At 39.4% G+C, this 17,365-nt stretch overlaps 1 protein-coding gene across 3 annotated transcripts; it reads left to right on the top strand.

The window, feature by feature from the left end:
- The first annotated feature begins 601 nt into the window (after positions 1-601).
- On the top strand, positions 602-17,301 carry LOC5566955 (diphthine methyltransferase). 3 transcript variants are annotated; one of them, XM_001651319.2, is made up of 3 exons: positions 602-789; positions 8,217-8,798; positions 16,811-17,301. In XM_001651319.2, the coding sequence occupies exons 2-3, from the start codon at positions 8,225-8,227 to the stop codon at positions 17,278-17,280; spliced, it is 1,044 nt and encodes a 347-aa protein (XP_001651369.1). In that variant the 5' UTR covers positions 602-789; positions 8,217-8,224; the 3' UTR covers positions 17,281-17,301. The 3 variants fall into 3 exon arrangements, with proteins under 3 accessions (XP_001651369.1, XP_021708401.1, XP_021708403.1); XM_021852711.1 differs by lacking the exon at positions 602-789 and adding an exon at positions 937-2,114; XM_021852709.1 differs by lacking the exons at positions 602-789; positions 16,811-17,301 and adding an exon at positions 909-2,114 and having other exon boundaries at positions 8,217-8,343.
- The last annotated feature ends 64 nt before the right edge of the window (positions 17,302-17,365 follow it).

The raw sequence follows: 17,365 nt of genomic DNA on the forward strand, positions 1-17,365 counted from the left end.
ATTCCCGAACGTCTACTACTGGAGCACTAGCGCAACTACTGGAACACGTGTACCAATAGTGGCTCAAGCGATTGTATGTTAAAAAATTAGTTTTATCACTCTTTTTATATTTTTCCCATATAGTAGAGGTTGAAATCTTTCTGTTGACGCCAAAAGATCTCTGTTAGGGCTTTTCGTTATTTTGTTATGATTTTATATAGCTTAGGTAGTCCACTAATGGCACCGGCACCCTACCCCTATCAACCCTATCTACAAACAAGTTGTAGTGTAGTGTTGTAGTTTGTAAAATTAAATTTACAGAATACGTTACTTTTTAAAGTTCAATGTTAAATATTGATTTATACACCAAAACAAATGTCAGTTCAAATGTAAATTTTGAAGGCATTAGCACTGGATTTATTTTCATTTTTAATTAATATTTTCAAATCATTTGGAACTAAACAAATAATATAAAAAATATTATTGAAATTCAAATTGAAACATCTGCACAAAAGACGTCGTGCTCTGAATTTATAGGAAAATATTTAACATTTGACGCAACGCCAACTCACACCAATGTGACGTTTCTCCTTAGCACATGCATTCCTTTAATTCCTACTTTCTATGCTTTAGGTATGCCTACGCCGAATCAAAACAAACGAATGATAATAAATTGTAGCTCTTGAGTGTCTAGCCGGCATTTGAATTTGTGCGTGTGATGTGATCTTGCTAGTTTAGAAACACTGAATTATATAAATTGTTCAAATTTGATTGGACCATTGAGCCCGGCCATCAAACTGCTGAAGAACGGTGAGTTCAACCAATGCTTCAAAACTTCACATATGTGCATTTCTGCGCATAGGAAAAAGCAACATATTATAACATATTGTCATCTCCCACATGTCATGTACGAGTTTTCTCAGGCATTTATTTCACGCATACGCAGAGCGATGCACATATTAGTACCATTTTGCAGGCTGACATGTAAACGTCAGTCCTGGAGGATTTAGGAAGAAGCTGAAAAGTTTGTTTTGTGATTAGTTCAATAAGTTATTAAGGGTCAACACAAGTCGCCATGAATCCGTCATTTCCAGTGCATCAACCAAATATCTACAACATTATGCCGCCCCAACTGCCACAGCTACCACAGTTGCCGCAGCTTCCACAAGTCCCACTCCAGGTTCCACCACCCTCGAATATCCCGACGACAAGTGCAAGTAGAACTCCCCCTCCTTTGACCAAGGCCCAGCGCCGAATGCTGGGAGAAAGTGAAGCTGCTCGGGCTAAACGATTGGCCAAAAACGCCGAAAGAATGCGACAGAAGCGAGCTACCGAAACCTACGATGAATACAAGATACGATTGGCCAAAAATGCTGAAGCCAACCGAAGACGACGACAAAACGAGTCAGAAGCGGAGCGTGCCTTGCGTCATATGCGGAATGCAATGAGACAGAGACTGAGAAGAGCCATGGAGACCCCAGATCAGAAGGCAATTAGAAAAGCTAAACTGGCTCAAAGAATGCGAGAAATTAGAGCTACCGAAACTCCTGATCAAAGAAAAGTAAGACTTGAGAAAGCTGCTGCCAGAGCTCGTCATAAATTTCTAACAGAAAGTTCTGAAGAAAGAATGGAAAGAAACCGAAAAAAGGCAGAATATGCAAGATTATTCCGTAACAACAAGCAACAGAATCAAACCCAAGAACAAGTGCAAGATTCAACGCCCATCAAGGATACCCCAACAATTCCAAATGAAATCAAAGATGAGCAACCACCCCAGGCAAATGCGACCAATGATACGACGCATCATAATCAAGTCATTCCTCAGAACCCGGAAACGGCACCCCCAATATGTAGGGAACAACCTTATCCTCCGGCAGCGAAAAACTACCCCATCAATTATCATGAATTTGGTGCTGCCTTTCCCACATTTTTCAACTATCCTCATCTGAAGAATGGCCAACAGAGCTCGTACAGTCCGGTGTACCCTTCGCAAACCTATTACCCCGACCTATCCGTGCCGTCACATTACGCAACCAAAAACGACCGGGCCACGTTTCCAGCGCAAAAACCGCCAGAATGTGGGCAGCCTCCCCATCAGAACCATATGAAAGGGACTGCTCAAAAGAACTGATTTGGTAATTTTGTTCAAATTATTTACAACACAAACTTTTACTTCTAAACATGAATTTACAAATGATAAGTAGATGAAAAAACGAATTTAGTACAATTGATTTTCACTAGAGTTCGTATCATTTGACAGATACGCGTATTTCGACCTCAACTGTAAGGCCCACAACAGATTACAAATGATGTTAACCAGAAATTTCGAGAAGATACCTAAAATAGATCCTCGAAGCAGATTCCGTTATCGAATGTTGTTTAAAATTGATTGTTTTGATAAAAAAAAAAAAGTTAAAAAGATTTAACATTTCTAGCACAAAAACTGTTTTTTTAGACATTTTGCGCAGTTGAGCCTGTGCAGTCAAGTGTTGTACTTATTTAACTGCATTGTGTTCACTGGAATTGATATCATTATAATAACGAAGCATGGAAAACTGTGATAAACGATCAATTTCATCCCAAATTACAGTACCATCAGTGGTGCCATAATTGCACCTTAATTCCGATCATATAAGACAAATTAAAAAAAGTCTATTCATACTGTTCATATGTCACAATAGGACGGTTCAAAATTTAAAAAATGCTTGAGAATCCAATCTCCCATATGTTCCTTACCATCCTTACCATAAAAATTGCGGTCTGTGAAATTTTCAGCTTTCTAGGTGGTGATTTAAGGTTGGCCCAAAAACAATGGTTTATATGGAAATTACTAATTATTGCCCCCAAAAGTGGGGCAAGTGAAAAGTTTACTGTTTTGAACAATAAATTCAAAAACAAACAGTTATATTCACGATTTCTATTAGCTTTAACATTTGTTAAGGCTTCCCAATGAACAATAACATAAGTAACATGTAAACAAAGAAAATGTTATTCTTTTCACTTGAATTTTCTTCTGCTCAGTTATGTTAGTTGAAATGATTCGATAACATTATAACTGCAACATTTCCAATGTTAGTTCTTACGTTATATGACAGCAATTGCATTTCTGCTCTGTAGAATTTCCACCGCTCCTTATTTGTTTTTGAGAAAGTCGGATATGACGTCGGATAACTCTTCGGGGGAAATCAAACGGAACCCTTCAATAACGTATTTAGAATCTTTTTTATGTGGATAGACCTATACCCCATTTTTATGTTTTGAACTAGCTTCATTCCACGAGATTTCCGTGTGTTCTCTAATATTGCAACTTTTCAGCCAACGTCTTCCTTTTAATTGGCTGCCCGAAGTAAACATATTAATATTGTAATGTTTGGCAACATCTTTTAGAGAAGTTCCATGATAGCTAATAATAATCTAATAGCTTTTAACGCTTGAGTATAGTGTTTCTTGAATTATCAGCACGTTGTTTTTCTATGATAATTGCGAACCATGTTTACTTATGGCTACTTAAAGAGAAAACACAAATCCAATCTCTAATGATAAACTTTTCACTTGCCCCACCTGATAAGAAAATTGACGGTATTTAAATTTAGTTATTTTTAGGTCTACGTCGAATTAATTCTAAAACCTATTGCAGTTTGAAACTGTCACAGAGGACAACTAAGAAGTGGTAAAGGAAATTATTTTCCGCAACTTTTTTCCACTGAAAATATTAAAATAAGATTGTACGTCGCCAACTTGATACGGAGTAACACTTGACAGGTTAACAATGTTTCGCTCTATTATGCAATAATGGCTAAAAAATCTCAGAAATCTTTTACCTATCGTAATGTTCTCAATGGCCTCAAAGGTTTACGCATGAGTTTAAAACGTTAATTCACATATTCAGTAAAATATATCAATTGTTTTCACTTACCCCATTTACCCACTTGCCCTGCAGTACCTTAGTTTATATTGATTTCAATTCTGAAAATTCTGAAATTAATGACGGATCCTGCCCCCTTAATCTTGCAGAGCTAATAAGAGTTTTTTAGAGACTTGTAGGCGAATTCCGGTGCGTATTTTCTTCGAAGAAAAGAAAATTTTCTTGCTGGTGGATTATGGAAGAAAATTTCTTCTCTTCGAAGAAAATGTGCGCCGGAATTCACCTGTTGATCTGTATTTTAATGTTATTCTCTTAAAAGTTTCTATTTTGAATGCAAGGCCTCTGAAGTCTCTTTTTTGACCACGATGGTATCTTAAGTCACTATTTTTCTCTATCTGCTTGAAATGAATCCTGGTGCATAAGCATAAGATGCTGCAGATAAACCTTTAGAGACTCTTACGCGATTATTCTCCAGGATTTTTTTGTTTCAGATTCTTCGAGGAGAAGCTTCAGGAACTTTTTTGGTGAATTATCCATAGAATCTTTTCAGGAGCCCATTCATCCAGAAATTCCAAAGCTAAACTATTCTAGGAATTCGGCCGGGAAATAATTCAGAATATTTTACGGGAATTCAGGATTTTATTTATTTTATATTTATTCAGGAACTCAGAATTTATCTCAGGAATTGCTAACAAATAATCCTACTTCGATTATTCCAGAAAATCTATTAATAATCTATCTCTTCTAGGAATTCGAATGAATCCTGAAATTTCAGGTTTCAGGCCAACAAATACTACTACATTTATTCCGTTCATTTATACACAAAATTTTTGCGGGATTGTGTTCGATGTTTTTCTAGAATGTTGTTACTGAAAATTCTGCAATACCCGCGGATTCGACTGACAATTATTTTAATGAATAGACCCTTTTGAATTTTGTCTATTTTTTCGTAACTCGAAAATCAAAATGATTTTATTTTTGACTTAAACCTTGGACTATAACACGTATACTAGGAAAGCTTTTTGTGATATTTGAAACATTTTTGTATTTTAGAAAAATGTTAGAAAATTTTAATTTTTTATGATTGCGAATGCATGATTCTTATTTAATGTGTAGTCTGAAAACTCGTACCTTTTATATTTTTTCACAATAAAACTATCATAGAAGTAGAGCCTGGTGGTATAGAATTTACTCTAAAACTGCTTTTTTGTTAGTTACACGGAAAATAAAATATATTTATCATAAATTTGAGGCGTCCCGGGGACTCGAAAATGGTCGTTTGCAGGAACAATCAAATGCAAAACACGTGGTTACCCATTTTAATCTCACATTATAGCAGATATCTGTGACTTGAAATTTGCCTACCTCCAGGGGCACAGAAGCACAGAACCCTTATCACCCGACCTGACCTGCGGTGGATCGCAGTAACAACTGTCACATGAACATTCTCGAGATCCTTTGACCACTTTTAGAAACTACCGTTTTGATTCGAAGTGTCCGGATGCTTCTAATCCCGGACACCGGCTTTTAATCACCCAAAAATTATTTTTTTGAAGACTTTTATGATTGGAGAATGTAGAAGTCGTTATAATCATGGATTCTAGGCGAAAAGAAATCGGAATTTGATCCAACAACACCGTGAAAATGCACGAGTGGGAGTTTCAATTATTTTTTTTAGCCTATACGGGTTAATGGAGAAATGCAACAATGTTGAAGAGCTATACTAGAGCGCAGAGTTGGGAATGGTAATAGTAGTAGGCTTGAGTTTTTGCGAAAATCACGTGGCTAATATTGTGTATTTTTTCACCACTGGACTGCGAAGTGCGGCCTCATAAGTGCGAAAGTGTGAATAAAAGTGCGGGATTGCATCGAATCACGTTGGTGTCTTCAGAGCACTCTGATTTACAAAGCATAAGTCCCCCGAAGACACCTACCCGGATTGATGTACAATATTGTAATCTTATGTGTAAAATGTTTAGTGTGAATCTCAAGTTTCATGACAGCCCACGACAGCATTCTCGCGACAGCTGGCTCGAGTAGCCGAAGACTGTCACAGCCCTTCGGTGGCTGTAATGTGAAACAGCCCGTTCGGCTCGCTATACGGAATGATCACGAATGCTGTCAGCTGAGTCCGTCAGGCAGCGACTGTTCCAATACAACCAACATTCATGCGCGTTTTTTGTTTGGTGCGAAACGTACAGCAGTAAGAGGCAGTACAGTCAACACTATGACCGATTTAATAAATTTCGCTTTTCACATAGTAATTCCCACATAATCCAAATGAGCTCAAATTTTGGGAGGACACTCATAATTTGATCTATAATCGAATTAGTGGTGTGGAGCAAACAAATATATATTATACATGCAGCTTTCTGGGGAATGGCATTCTGTGGAACGGCATTCTGGGGAATGAGATTCAGGGAAACGGTTCATTCTTGGGAACGGAATTCTGGGGAATGGTTTGCTGGGGAATGTTATAGAATCGTTGGCTGTAGCAAAAAAATCTGAGCCTAGAAAGCGCTGAATGGAAATAATTCCTAATTAATACAATCTATATTATTCGATTAACGAACAATTTGCAAATGTAAAAATTTCGATTATGAATGAAAGTTATAGCACATATAGATGTAACATTGACGAAATTTCTATCGACCACTCAACGATCATTTCAAAATCACATAGCGTTACAAGCCTTTCAAATTTTTCTGAGTTTTCATACAAGAAAAGGGGGAGGGGTCGAAAAAAGTCCCAATTTAACGTGACATAATTTGTGTACTATTACTTAGGACTACAGAACGTCAAGTTGATGATCGATTCTGCACCATTTATGCGGAAGGGTGCTCGACGTACCCACTTTCACCGACTAACGCGGACAATAATCATAATAGTTGGCCTCTTTAGTTGATGCAGCGGCTACGTACTCTACTCCATTGCTCATATAGTTGTCATATTGGCTGTAGGTTTCTTCAAACCACCGTGGTGGCGCGTTATAGCTGCAGTAGAACACGCCGTCAAAATCGTTATTCGAGATAGAGACCATTTCCTGAATTAGTTATAGTGTTATCGTCCCTATAGCTGCTAACTGCTTCTGCTATCCATTTCCCGTGTTTGGCTGGAATGGATCCTATAGTAACACCACGTCATTCTTCGCTTTCGAGACTGATTGTCAAGGCATCTGTTGGGATTTAAACCCTATATCAAGGGTACACCGTAGGCTGACCATACGTACCGTATTTCACGGGACAGTACCGTTTTCACCACCTTGACGAGCTGTCCCGTCGTGTCATTGAAAATACTCAAGTTGTCCCGTATTTTGAGAACTGAGGATATTCCCCCCAAAAAAAGCAGTGCATAACAGCAGTAAAGTAAAAAGACTTAAATTATTTTTGCAAGTTTTTATCATATTCATCTATTATTCTAGTGGTTAACAGATGCTGATTCAGAGTCAAATTTTTGTATGAGCCGTCACGCTTGAGCTGACTTCCTCCTCCCCCTAGAGCGTTATGTTATTTGTGCCTAGCTATATAAATAAAAATGGAAGGGTGTTTGTATGTCACGAGTTGGCTCGAAAACTGGTCATTGGATTTGCGTGATACTTTAACTGTTGAATTTATCCAGGACTCAAACGAGATTTTGCGTAGAAAAAGTTTATGAATGTCTACGAAATGGTCCTAAAAACGGGAGAAAACTAATCTGTCATTTTGTATGGAAGATCGAATATTATTTTTTATATTCGGGATTCTACATATCAAGGTTGTATTATCGGTATTCTGGTAGCATTTCTGATATTCTGATAATATTTCTGGATTTTTTTCAGGATTAAACATTATGGAGTGGTGGTTGGAATCTTGAAGAATTCAAGGATAGTATGTCGAATTCCGATAGAAATTTGAAGATTTAAGTTAGATTCCTGGATTTCTGAAACAAAAAGAAGCTTGAATTTTTAAGATTTCAAATTCCACGACTCTTGGGTGAATTTGGGATTACTCTTACAAATTCCGAAGACTCCTACAGATATTCGAAAGGTTCATGCCAAAATCAAAATAGTTCCAAAGCTCAATAATCTGAACACCCTCAAAAATCTACTTTAACTCTTGATTGATCATCATAACGAAAACATTAAATAATTCTACTAACACCAAATAAACATGTTTCCGTAAGTTCCAAAAAGCTTAAAATTGTTACAAATTTTCTTAAAACTTTCAAAAGAACGCTATTTATAAGTTTTAAAAATTGTCTCGATTTTGTTCTTCATTTGTCCCGTTTTTATCCTTTAACCTTATGGTCAGCCTAGTACACCGACCCAAATACAAATGCTACGTCATAGATCCGAAAACTGTTCTGATAATTTTCTATCCTTTTTTCATTACAGATTTCAAAATGCCATCAACTATTACCACGCTACATACTTATGATACTGTATATTCCGCTGATTCTGTAGAATGGTGCCCTCACAATCCGTACCAGCAGTTGTTTGTCTGTGGAACATATCAACTAGACAACAAGGACGAATCCCTCACGAGCAATACGAGCCAAACTGTTCGCAAAGGTCGGATATTACTGTTTAACTTCGATTCCGTGGAAAATGTACTAACCAACACACAATGCATAGAAACCTCAGCAATACTGGACCAAAAGTGGCACCCATCGAACGCCATGTTATCGACCGTGAACGCCAGTGGCGACGTCGTTACATTCAACCTATCGTCGGAGGAGAAACTGATCCAAAGCGACACGCTGAAGGTTCCTAACGATTCCGAAGGCGAACAGTTGGCTCTTTCAATTGATTGGTCTCTGGGAGGTGACAAAGCGGCGGTTAGCGACTCAAAAGGGGGTATCTCCCTGATAAGCAATGCACCCGATGGAATGCAATGCGTCAACCGCTGGAATGCTCACTCCTTCGAAGCGTGGATATGTGCCTTTGACAAAACAGATCAAAACGTACTCTACACAGGTATGTTATTTCAGCTTGTAGCATTCGAAGCCTCATGGTTTCAGCAAAGCGCGATCACCTATACATTTTTTTTTTTTATTTTAGGGAAGATTACCCATTATAGTCTTCAGGCGAAGTAGGCCGTCATTGAAATTTGTACGCGACGTTGATGATTGTTCCTAATTCATCTAACGATTTCGAATCAAAGAAAATCAGTTGGTTTTGCACTGACCCAGCCGAAAAAGTATCAGCATACTTTATGCATGTTAGCGTGTACAGTGATACTTTTTCAAGTCTATATAAGCTATAAAGACTGAGTTTTATCACATTGAATTGCAAATTGAAAAGTTGCCAAAACGAATGACGGGCTACTTAGCCTTAAGATTTGATTCTTTTTTTTTTTTTTTTGGTATTCAGTTGGAGCTGCCTGACAGCTTAACTTGTCAAGGCTGAACCCTTGGTCTGGCTTTTGCCAAGTTTCCCCTCTATCAGGACCAATACTCAGACGGACTAGGCTATGGTGCTCACATGAACACTGTTTTTTTATTAGTTTTTGAAAAATACCCATATTCCCTTGCTTCTGAGAAAACGAAGCATTATTTAAATCAACAGCTCCATCAGAATTTGTTTGAAATAGTAGTGTCATTACTAATACTGTCTAGTCGAAATGTTTTTGAATAATTTGTGCTATTCTGATTACTCGGTCTTTTACGTAAGATTAGAGTCTTAAATGTCAATTGTCTTTATTTATTTATTTATTTATTTATTTATTTGTATTTGATGCATCTGACATAAATTTGTCTTAATGAATATAAGTAAAACTAAAAAACAAAACGAACAACAAACATCAACATTACATGAAATGCACACTTAACTATGTCTAAAGTATTCAGCAAATCGATTACGAAGCGTCGTCATAGCCTGTTCTCCAAAGTATCAATCCCCAATAAACGACAGCGGTCTTCGTAAGGAGGCAGGTTACTGGGATCACGCCAAGGAAGATTTCTAAGGGCGTGGCGCAGGAATTTTCTCTGAACAGATTCAATTCGGGTAATCCAACTGGCGTGGAACGGACACCACACTATCGCAGCAAATTCCAGAATAGAACGAACTAGAGCGCAGTAAAGGGATCTCAGACACAGCGGGTCGCTGAAACCTTCTGTTACCTTCAGAACAAAACCAAGCTGTTTGTTTGCCCTCGAAACGATGTCATTAAAGTGATAGTTGAACGTGAATTCTTCGTCCAACCAAACGCCCAAATCACGGACACGTTGTACTCGTTCAATCGCTGTACCAGATAGCGTGTATTGGAAATGAATAGGGTTCCGCTTTCGGTTAAACGATATAACTTGGCATTTTTCAATGCTCAACGTCATGCAGTTTCGTGAGCACCATGCTTCGAAATCATTCAACAATCTCTGAAGGTGATGGCAGTCATCCAAGGAGTCGACGATCATATAGACGTTTGTATCATCGGCGTAGAACAGCCTGGTCCCGGGCGGTAAGACTAGAGATGCGTCGTTGATGAATAGTGAGAACAACAAAGGCCCAAGATTGCTGCCTTGTGGCACTCCGGATAAATTCGTGAATGAGCTCGATTCATTAGAGCCTATTTTTACGCATAACGATCGGTTGGTGAGATATGATTCAAACCAATCGATGAAGCTATCGGACACGCCACATTTGCGAAGTTTTTGGAGAAGGATTCGGTGGTCAATACGATCACACGCCGCTTTCAAGTCCAGATACACTGCGTCCACCTGTTTACCAGCATCGATCGCTCGTATGCATTGCGTTGAAAACTCAACGAGGTTAGTAGTGACCGACCTTTCCGGGAAGAAACCATGCTGATCACTGGAGGTGTACTGTTTGCAGCTATTGAATAAGAAATCGTTGATGATAATTTCAAATACCTTTGAGCAGACACATAGTGAAGTAATACCACGGTAATTACTCACGCTACGTTTGTCACCTTTTTTATGAATTGGAAATAGGAACGACATTTTCCAATTTCGTGGAAATACTCGGCATCCAAGTGAACGATTGAACAGCTTCACCAAAGGTATAAGCAACGCTGAGCATCTTTTTAGTAGCGCTGGCGGAATCCCGTCTGGTCCAGGAGTGTAGGAGGGCTTCAGCTTGGTTATCGCACTTGCTACTTCTCGTTCAGAGATTTCAAACATTTCATAGCTGAAGACATCACGAGTAGTATCATCGAATGCAACATGAAATTGCGATGGCGCAGCAACAAAATTGTTGAAAGCACGTTGGAACTGTGCCGCGAAGAGTTCGCATTTGTCGCTGGCGCAGTCAGCTGACTGCTCGTCTAGGTACATCGATGTCGGTAGGCCGTTTTCTTTCCTTTTCGAATTTATGAACGACCAAAATTGTTTTGCGTTCGTACGAAGGTTCTGTTCCGTTCTTCGTTTATAGCGAGCATACAGTAAAGCATTATAATTCCTGTACTCACGACTTGCTTCATTGAATGCCATTTTTGTCTGTTGCGATCGATTATTGCAATAGCACCGAAGGGCAGCAGAACGTCGGCGCCTAAGCAGACGTAATTGACCGTTAGACCAAGGCGGCTTGCTGGGTGGGCGACGCGGTGGAACATTATTCGTGACTGCTTGGAGCACAGAATTCGTGAAGAAATCGACAGCTTCATTAATATCAGGGATCGAATCCAGATGGTTCCAGTCAACAGACATTAATGCGACATTTAATGACTCAAAATTAGCTTTTTTAAAGTTAAATCCAGTGTAGTCGTGTGACATCTCGTATGTAACTGGCAACGGGCACATGACTATCAGCTCAATTGCAGGATGATGGTCATCAAGTGTCGTGAGTGCTTCGGCCGCTGCAAGAAATGTGAAATTAGGCAACACAGTATCACAGACGAGGACGAGATCGAGGGTACGGTTTGTCGTGTTCGTCAATGTGTTGACCTGAGAGAGTCCATGGAAGCAAAACCCATCCAAAAGTGCAGAACTCGCTGGGCACATACGAGAGCGATCTAGATCGATAGAGAGACGATTGTCCGCTTCAGCAGCCCAGTAGATGTCTGACTGATTATAATCACCAAGCTGAAGAATTAAGTCGTTTTCTGAACGGCTGCGATTGACTCAATATGACAACAAATAACATCCGCATCGTTCTTCATGTCAGGTGGTAGGTAAAATATCCCAATGCTCACATTTCTGTCAGGCAACAGGATCCTAACCCAAAGTTGTTCAAGCTGGTCATTGACAGGTGTAGGGTCCGAACAGCAATTGAATTGCGAAGAAACAGCTATCAAGACTCCGCCACCTCTCGATTTATTGCTGTTTGGAGCGCTGCGATCTGTCCTGAACACGAAGTAGTGACTCCCAAATAGCTGAGCTGACAATATGCGGTGGTCTAGCCAGGTTTCGGTTAAAACAATCACATCATAATCCAGCTCGGTAACAGCGAGGAAGAAGGACTCGATTTTTGTACGCAAGCCACGGACGTTTTGGTAGTAGATGCGCAGACTGGAAGGTATGAGATCGTCAGGTAGTATACTGTCAGCACATTCTGTGTACTTGCCTGACTGCACAGGTTGGGAGACCCCTTCACCACACCCTACTACAGGACCGGGACGGCTGTCGAGCGCTGGCTGCATGGTCACGACTGTAGAGGGGGGCAAAGGGGCTCCCGTAGTGCTAAGGATTGTGCGTCCCGGGTGTTGAAAACGATGCTCGTTGTTACTACGCATGTCAAGAGATGACGAATCAGCATTGGTCGCAGTAGGAGTGCCAAGAGAGATGTCTTCAGCTAAGCCATGGAGTACTTCTTCCAACGTCAAGTCAGGATACGGTGATGATGATGAAGTGTAGCCGGAGGTACTATAAATTTGATTCGTATCAGGCTCTCGATCATCATTGTACTTGCCTGAGATAGCGGACTGGGAGGCCGCCAATCCACAACTAGACTCAGGGCCAGGACGACTTTGAAGAACGCTGGCTGCAAATGGTGCGACTGAGCTAGAGTAACTGGCGACTCCCAAAGTGCTTTCTGTGGTGCGTCCTGGTAAAGTTGCTTGATGCATTAGATGTGTGGTAGGCGTCGATGGTAAGTTGTTGTGGTCTGAGCAGCAAACGTTCTGAGTGCAGTTTTATCACGCAACGAATAATTTGAATTACAAGAATACTTGCCTAGGCAAGCTTGATGGAAGACCCCCTTCGACCACCAATCACAGGACTCAGACGACAGTGATGAGCGCAGGCAGCAGGAGGCTGGACTGGATTGGGGCGATTAGGGGCTTCCAAAAAGCTTTCTACGATGCGTCTGAGTTGCGGAATTAGCGTTGGTTCATCGAGGTGGTGGGCGTCACAAATGGGTTCTGATTCTGATTTAACACTAGGATGGATTCGTGAGAGATACAGCCAAAACATTTCAGGAGGTTCGGGAACTGTACGAACTTCCGTGAAAACATTGTCATCAGCTACGATTCTCGTACCAGTGACTAATGGTTTGCTAGTAGACAATCCCTCATTACGTCGACGTTTCAGCGGAGGTTGGCGCACGAGTCCCCCGGAGCCAGAGAGGGTGGGAGTAGAAAGTGCAATCCCTTTGGAAAGCTTAGCAATCTGCTCACTAGAGTGGTTCAAAAAATCGTTTTTGCTCCACACCGCTCATTCGATTCTAGATCAAATTCTGAGTGTCCTCCCAAAATTTGAGCTCATTTGGATGAAAACTGAGACTGCACAAGCCCTTCAAAGTTTATATGGGAATTACTATGGGAAAAGCAATCAATTCATTCAATCGGTCATAGTATTTGCCCATGTGCTCTTGGCGATTATAACTACGTTGATACCGTGAGATACATTCATTAGCTACAACTTTGCCGAAGACCGTTTTTACATCGGACGCCCCAGTAATTAGTTATTGATTTTTGAATGAGTTGTAAAACTTTGGCTATAATTATTGGTCTGCTCTGCAGGCATCACTGGATATATGCAGTAAAACATAGTAGCCATGATTTGTGCGTGCTATCTTTCGCGCCAGGTGCAGCAATGTTGCCTGTTCAGAAGTTAAATGAGCACTGCTGAAGAATTTGTGACTGAATATAAATCAATAACTAATTACTGAGGCGTCCGATTTGAAAACGGTCTTCGGCAAAGTTGTAGCTGATGAATGTATCTCACAGTATCAACGTAGTTCTAATCTCCAAGAGCACATGGGCAAATACTATGACCGATTGAATGAATTGGTTGCTTTTCCCATAGTAATTCCCATATAAACTTTGAAGGGCTTGTGCAGTCTCAGTTTTCATCCAAATGAGCTCAAATTTTGGGAGGACACTCAGAATTTGATCTAGTATCGAATGAGCGGTGTGGAGCAAAAACGATTTTTTGAACCACTCTACTGCTCACCTTGCTTAGCGATTTCCTTTCTCAGTTCGGCGTGAGCAAGTTCTTGTCTCTCGGTCATTGCGTTAATCGCATCACCAAACGATGAGACAGTGGCCTTGAAACGCGCACATTTCATTAGTTTCACACATTCATCGCACATCCAAAACAAGTTTGGACAGGTTTGCACAATGTTCACGAAATTCTTGTTCAACTTCGTAACCGAACATCTCAAATGAATCATCCTATCACAAAACGCCATACAGGAGACAGATTCGTCCTCTCCTTTGATAGGCTTTGCGCAGTGATCACACGCCGATGTCATGATGAATTAGGCACTTTAAAGGCAGCAACTGTGGTTTTCCAGTTAGTTTCTCGTTGTTTATCGCAGCACGGGAGAAGTACGGTAGCCGAAAAAGTGCACAGAGAGCATAGCAAGTAGAACAAAACACAGCACTAATAATTCGCAGCAAACAGTATATTTACGACGGTCGATTTCGCAATGTTTTCACGATCTACGCGTAAACGTCCACACGACAGGTGTTGTTCAATCACACGGCTTCCACAATACACGAAATTCAATTCCGATAGTGAAATTTACGCGAGAAAAAACGGTACTAGTTATCGGTACAGAACGTAAACAAATCCTAAGAAAGTTAAAAAGCAAACAAAGTTTGTTAAAAGCAAACAAAGTCGTCAAGTCTTAACAAAATTAGGCTGTTTTGTAGTAGATCTAGTTCATTACGTGTTAGTTGTTAAAAGTATTTATTGGTCATTACTAGCAAGTTACCTTAGGCTTCTATTACAGTCTCCTACAAGATCCACTTTTCTATGGCAAATGCAATGCTTCACAACGCCTACTTTCTACTTATAAATTTTGCGAAAATGAAACTGGAATTAGATTGTTTATACCATTGTAACAAAAGAGGTAGGGGTAATCAGGGCAATATGGGCCACCTAAGGAAAACGCCATGGAATACATAGAAAAACAGTAAAAACTATCGTTTAAATGCAAGTGACTTATACTATCAACTGTTTTCTTCCATGTTATGTCGATGATTAATGTTAACATTAACTTGCAAATTATTTTAGGAACGTTTTTGAAAACCATGGTTTTCTGCGTGTTCACCAAACATATGGGGCATTATAAGCCACCCAACGGGGCAGTATGAGCCACCTCATTCAATCATATGATTTTTTGTTTAAACAATGTAGAGAAGAGCTAATGATAAACAGTAAAATATTAGAAAGGAAATTTGAGTAGCTTTGTTTTGAAATTATTGATTATTGACGGCTTATTTTGATAGATACATAACACACAGTAAATATACCATGTAATTCTAGTATTAAATTGCAACACTTAGTTCAACCTATTTTCTAGCTAATTGTTTCTCTTGTAATGGTGCACCAAGATGAATATACAGTAAAAAAACACAATCTAGTATATTTAGGCAATGCAATTTCATGTGCAAAATACAGTTTTTTTTTACCTTAAATCTAGGTGGCTCTTTTTGCCCCGCCATTTCACTTTTTAAATAATATACTGTTTTCAAATAATTTTGTTTACGAACAAATCTGATTTAGCGCACGAATTGTTCAGTATTATCAGAAGTTTGAATGGATTGATAAAATTTACCAGAATAATAAATATAATTGTCTTGTAGCCTTAATTGAAAACTGACAAAGTTATAAGCTTTTTATGACAAACGACATATGTGTACATTTTTGTGAATACTTCGAGTACTAAAACGAATATTTTTGCGGTTTTTATTTATGGTGGCTATTCGAAACATCCTCTAGCAGATCATAATGACACTAGACATTAAAACACTGTTTTTGACCTTAAATCCGGGGTGGCTCATATTGCCCCGTATGTTCATATTGCCCCCATAGCCACTACCCAAGTAACAATAGTAGCTGAACAACAGTTCATTCAGCTAAAATCTGCTTGAGAATAATTAGTTAAACTCTTATTCCACCAAAATGTTTGTTGGGTATGTGTTATGGCAATGTGAAAACCATATTAAAATAAGATTGTCGCCACTTATTTCTACTCAGTGAATCTTCCATTCATTATCCTCAGAGTAATATTCCTTACGTCGTATATGATAACAATGTGTCTAGCTAACTAATAGTAAGAGTGGCTACGGATCATTCTGGTTAGCAAAGGGCAAACTAATCGTCGCCAATAGTATTAATGTCCACTTCGAAAAGATTAATTATTTGAAATGGGCATCAATTCTATCAAAGACGCAGGATGTCATCCGAGATATTATTGCGTCTATGCCATATGAATTATGACACGGCTTCAAGCAAAAAATGCCAAAATGTGATACCACCACTACAGGTTACGCCTTTGGTTTCCATCATATGGGCTAATGGATTATGCCCTCCCATCGCGGCAAGGTCGCATAACCGAGGGAAGGGGATTACCCATTATAGTCTTAAGATTTGATTCTCAAACTTTTATTGTGCATAACTATAAAAATGTAAAGCTATGTATTTTGTTCTAAGAATTTTGGATTAATTACTCTTCATTATAATTTAATTCTACACTAATTTATATTTTAAGAAAATCTAACATACCAACCTAATCAAATCTGTTGTTTGGAAAAAATGTCCAACAATTGTCAGCTAATGAAAAACATTTCTTTTTTCTTACAGGTGGAGACGATATTCTCCTGTGTGTGTACGATATTCGGTGTGCAGACGCTCCTATGCTCAGACTGAAAAACAAAACCCATGGTGCTGGCGTGACGTCTCTACTTTCACTCCAAACCAAGGAACATCTTCTGGTGACGGGCAGTTACGACGACTGCATAAGATTGTTCGACACGAGATCGATGAGATTCTGCGTCAGCGAAACCAATCTCGGAGGTGGTGTTTGGCGATTAAAACCGAATCCTAGTCAACCCGATCAAATACTGTGCGCCTGTATGTATCACAATTTCAGCATTGTCTCGCTGAACAGTGATCAGAGCTTTTCGCTGGATGCGGAATATGACGAACATGGTAGCATTTGCTACGGATGCGACTGGAAGTACGGATTAACGGAGGGCAACGCCAAATATTTTGCATCTTGTTCATTTTATGATCACAAAATGTGTTTGGCAGTTCTTAAGACAGAGAAATAAAATTTAGTAAAATACTTTCCATCATTTTCGTCACAATTCATTTTCTGAGAATAAGAAACTGAGTTGACCTAACAAACTTCGTCGA

The sequence above is a fragment of the Aedes aegypti genome, chromosome 3 (genome assembly GCF_002204515.2).
Source record: "Aedes aegypti strain LVP_AGWG chromosome 3, AaegL5.0 Primary Assembly, whole genome shotgun sequence".
Lineage (NCBI taxonomy): Eukaryota > Metazoa > Arthropoda > Insecta > Diptera > Culicidae > Aedes > Aedes aegypti.